Source organism: Loa loa (assembly GCF_000183805.2).
Source record: "Loa loa unplaced genomic scaffold supercont3.253, whole genome shotgun sequence".
Classification (NCBI taxonomy): Eukaryota; Metazoa; Nematoda; class Chromadorea; order Rhabditida; family Onchocercidae; genus Loa; species Loa loa.
In genome coordinates this window covers 90591-95638 of record NW_018108433.1, presented here as the reverse complement: position 1 = coordinate 95638, position 5048 = coordinate 90591, and the positions used below count along the sequence as shown (strand labels likewise).

General features: G+C 35.2%; 2 protein-coding genes across 2 annotated transcripts; one reads left to right on the top strand and one right to left on the bottom strand.

Annotated features, from left to right (window-relative positions):
• Positions 1-172: 172 nt before the first annotated feature.
• Positions 173-2405, bottom strand: LOAG_12523 (NOP5/NOP58 protein; the record flags this gene model as incomplete). Its single annotated transcript, XM_003148034.2, has 8 exons — positions 173-468; positions 603-764; positions 844-916; positions 996-1090; positions 1301-1450; positions 1537-1708; positions 1972-2048; positions 2193-2405. Coding segments are annotated over 8 exons (1236 nt in total), but the record flags the coding sequence as incomplete, so codon positions are not given.
• A 978-nt stretch (positions 2406-3383) lies between these two features.
• Positions 3384-4265, top strand: LOAG_12522 (hypothetical protein; the record flags this gene model as incomplete). Its single annotated transcript, XM_020448554.1, has 3 exons — positions 3384-3407; positions 3597-3753; positions 3956-4265. The coding sequence occupies exons 2-3, from the start codon at positions 3626-3628 to the stop codon at positions 4263-4265; spliced, it is 438 nt and encodes a 145-aa protein (XP_020301314.1). The 5' UTR covers positions 3384-3407; positions 3597-3625.
• Positions 4266-5048: the final 783 nt, after the last annotated feature.

The window sequence follows — 5048 nt, the reverse complement described above, 5'->3', positions numbered from 1 at the left end:
ATATTATATTATATTATATCATATATTATATTATATTATATATATTGGATAGATGGAAGATGGATGGGTAGACAGATGGAAAGACACATATAGAAAGATAGGTAGATAGAATGACAGAAAGACAGACAGAGAGGCAGATAGATAGGTAGACAGATATAGATATAAAATCCCTGTTACCTTTCCTTTGATTTTTGTACTGGCTTGACCAATAAGTTGAGCGTGGTAAATGAGGCCGTATTTAGGAGTATCTCGTTTCGTTTTAAGCGCTCGAAAGAGTGCTTTTTCCGCTCCTAGTATCTGTACTGTAGATGCTGGGTATTTCGCAAGGCTCACCAGTGAGCCTGCATGAGAAATTAACCTAGCACCAACTAGTTCACCAAGTAAAATAGTAAGATTCGGTGCAAGCACCATCATTCGATTCTTCAAATAATCTGCCAGCTCGGAACGGTATTTTGTCAATTCAATAATCTAAAAAGGTAGTTATTACCAAAATAGAAAAAATCATTTCATTTTCATATCAAGTTTGGAGAGGTATTTGGGCAACTATTTTGCTTGTTCCATGATGAACAATTTCCCTAGTCCTCGACGAATTTGAAACCTACCTGATCACATAATCCACTTATGTGCAACGTATCTGAATCAGATATATCAGTTCCCATACTGATTTCTGCTTCTTCTTTAACTCGCGCTTCCAGCTCTGGTGACAATATATCTGATAAATTACAATTTGCAGCATTTGATCTTATTCCCATAGCTCTCACAGTCTAAATCAAAACGGAATTACACGAATTTCACAATTTTTAGGATTAAAAAGCAGTAACTGCCGGAAATCTCCTTACGCACCTTTGTATAAGCCTGGTGGTCTTGAATTATTTTACTCAATTCTGGAAAATGCCAACCATACCACTCGCGACATCTAAAGCACGTTAAATTGAGATTTAATGCAGTTATTAAGAAATTAACTCTGTAGTATTTCTTTAGATAATATATAAAACCTCATGACATAATTGTTAATTTCTTTGTCGAGGTCATCCAGTAATGAAACTGCTTGCACAATCATCGTGTCAATTTTTTCAGGATTAAATTTGACCTAAAAAAAAATTGAGAGAAAAAGCCAAAAAATATTAAAAGTCAGCTTCCTTCAATCATCCGACGTTCAATATAGAGGACTTCTTTTCGGATTCTTTTAAAAGGCTTCTTTTAATGCTTTAAAACGATTCAACCTTTCAGTCATGCAGTAATTCAGAAAACTTCATTTATCTCCTCAAGTATTTTTTGCATGTATGAAAAAAATCTTTACTTTATATCGACCCAACGAATGAGCCACGGCGAGATTCATAGATTGTAACTTTTGTTTGTGCTCATTTAGCAAACTGTCCAAGTTTGCTCGAATACTACGCATAAGTTCCTGAGTCGCTGTATTATAAATACATGATACATCGAATTTTTCCTAGAAGTACATGTTTTCACTACGCATCTAAATGCTTTCATTTATTGTTTTATAAAGATGATACGGCAGAATTAAAAAGTGCTCACTTTGATCATATTTCCTAGTTTCACCTCACCAACAGCAAGTTTTTCACCCTTCTGTAATTTTCCCTTCAGAGTTTTCTTCAGTGTCTTAGTTAACTTTCCTTCTGCCAAACGAGTGACATTTTCTACTGCTTCTGCAGTATCTTTGAACTTTTTGAAAGAAATCAATTGCAACCTGAAACTCAACAAAAAGTTCAATCGATCTTATGAATCTATCAAAAGCCATTAATAATTGTTCCACCATTACAATCAGAATTTGAAAATTGCAACATCCTGTGTTGTTTCTTTCTTACAATTGAGAAAAAGAACAAAAAAGAGCTGGAAAAAAGTGAAGGGAAGTCTTTTATTCCAGGTATGCTAAGTTATGATGTACTTAACCTCTCATCAATAACTCATCTAATCATACCCGTTCCCATCAACATTAACTGCAAAACCCACATTTTCTGCGTCTTTTCCGGTGTTGAACACTCATCCCAAATATTACCCACATTTTCCAACTTCTTTTCGTCCAACAACTGAAATACGACAGGTTTTATCTATACCTATGTAACGTCGACATTCAAATAGTAATTGAGATGTCTCTAGATCCCAGTTTTGGCCTAATAGTTCGGGATGTCATACATACAAGCTAATCCTATTCTACTAGTTTAAATTATAACCTTGAATAAAGCATATCCTGCAGGTGTCTCGAATAGCACCAACATCCTCCACCTGTAATAAACAATGTATGGTTGTTTGACAGGTCTACCGTCGTTAGGTGACACGTTAAGCAGTTCCCTGCCAATTAAACCAGCGCCAAATACATACATACGTGTACAAGACAATCTCGCCACATCCCCACCTCCCTCCCTATACCGCCCGACTTGTCCCATTATGCTGCTTCATCCAGGGTAAATACCCAACCAGCCGTGAAATATATTACCCAATCTGTTGTGCAAAAAGCTTGCAAAATCTAGTAATTGTCGTGGTTTGAACAATCGCGGAAGAGAGGTGGGCGGGGATGGGAAAGGGATATTATTTTAAAGTTTAACGGTGAATGGCGGTAGACGGTGTCCCAGAAGCTCAGTAAAGTAGCCATTATTAAAGAATGGATGAATAATTAGCTGGATGAATGATTAGCTTCGATCTTATATTTTAACATTCTACAGCTGACATCCCAACACGCGTAAATTGCTGGAACTCATTAACCTTCCTTAACCTCTTCCTTAGCGCTATGTTTCCGGCTAATAACCAAACAGGCTACTTTAAAATGTCCAAAAATAACAACATTAAAGATAACAACATTGCTTAAACTTCATAACATTGAGAAATTCAGATTTACAGGTAACAGATTCGCGTCTTATGAATAATTAAACAGAAACACTTTGTTAATGCGAGCTGAAATGTCTAAAGAAGGAAGTTGGATCGAAACTGCGAGTTTTTCCAGGATCGGGGACTAAATTTATGTAAGATTTATTCTCTCCTACTTTCTAAAATAATTGGTAGAGAGATGAAATGTTATTTTGCGGAAAAGTTCTTTCCCTGTACTGGCGATCATTTCATAATGATGATGTAATTTAGGACGGTCAGTCTGTTTCCAGTTCTAATGCCATCCAGTATTAGTTTCAGAAGGCAGAAAAGGTTTCAAGACCAAACGAGTAGCATGCCTGACGGAGAGTTCGGATGGCCATTGTATCTGTTGAGGTCTTATAACACTGATGACATCGTGGATCTCTTTTTACTTTTCCTTTTTATTGAATGACAGTTGCATGCAGAAATGTGATGCTATTGAGGCGTTCTCCGTTGCTCGAAGAATTATATGTAGCAGTAACTGAGCATGCTCGTGCTGAAATACCAATTATAATAGATGCAACTGCTGGCTTGGAAGCTCCATGGTGAGTGCATACTTCTCAATCTTCCCATAAAAGCATTTCAAATTCACTACTTTGGCTATCCATGTTAATCATTCAGATAAAACAGCCCCTTTTCAAGGAGTTATCTGCAAAGTGTTAATCGAGGTGTGAAGAGATAAATTGGTAATAAATTGCCAAGATTCAATCTTTATCACTTGTATATTTTTTAAGCAAAGTTTCACTTGAATAATGTCTTGAAAATGCAACGAAGTTTCTTATTTGGTCTCCAGATTGTCATGATATTGAAGGGGCCTTTTGTTCCGATTAGAAAAAAGATAAACTATCGAGAAAAACACACAAAGGAGTCTATCAGGAAGAATATAGCGAAGTTAGTTGTTCCCCTTCTTTCAAATTTTATATGTAAGCGTTCCAAAATATGATTGTATTTGATTATAATAAATAACCCTAATGGGGTTTATATTAGTTCGAAGTGTATGGTTGAACATCAATGATAAACACAACATCACGAAACAGCATTCAGTTTTTTGAGAGCTTGCATTGTTCCAAAGGTCATATCGTATATCCTGCAGAAGATTGCAATTAAGTCTGAATTCGTTTGTTTTTCAGTTTGTGCGGGCTCGTAATATTCCTGTGATTTATCTACAGGATGTGATCGAAGTACAAGAAGTTGCAATCAATCCGATTTCAAAGATATTGTTGGCTAGTAGTTTAAAAGCAGCTATATCACTGATTGAAAAACCTGGTGGTGACCTAATTGGAGCGTTCACATTAATCAAGCTTGCTTACCTAGAACCACGAAAACATGTACCAGAATATATCCCTATTTATTCTTTCATCACTTTGACTGAATATTCACTAACAGATTATTCGTGTGAATAATTTTTCAACCATTCGTAGACTTAATTTTGATCAGCGAATTTTTTGTCTGTTGTTATTATTATATCCCGTTAACATAGACTTGCTTATTTTGAAATAAATGTTATTATAATGTTGTCCTGAACAGTGCTATGGCTAAAGGAAAGGTCTAAAAACCATTCAAGGTATTTTATGGCATCATTTTATTAAATGAAGTTTTTAAATGTTTTAGTCGTTGCAAGCTTAAAACCGGAAAGAATCTGGTGAGGTAAGTAATGACGTAGCAGAATGGGAAAAAGTGTTGACAACACTTGCCGTGAAAAGTGTGTCGCCTGATGAGAACAGTGTTACAGTCTTGAACGAATGTTATCATCACTCGTTTACTACCTCCCATGTTCTCTCCTTACCTATTCTAACAATATCTGGTTAAGTAGAGGTAGTTTCGACTTATCAGCAAATGATGCTTCTCTGTTACATCTTTGCATAATGGGCATAACTATAATATTATAATTAAAACATCACGATTGATCAGATTAAAAGAGTGAAATTTAGAACTGTATTACTTTGATCCTGCCTGATTTGGAGATCAAGAGCAATTAATGTTGTTATTTTTGGACATTTTAAAGTAGCCTGTTTGGTTCTTAGCCGGAAACATAGCGTTAAAGAAGAGGTTTTTTTCATCTGCAGTCCCCTCCCCAGCTTATTATTCCAATTTATTATTATTACTTTTTTATTACTATTATTATTACTATTATTATTACTATTACTATTATTATTATTATTATTATTATTATTATTATTATTATT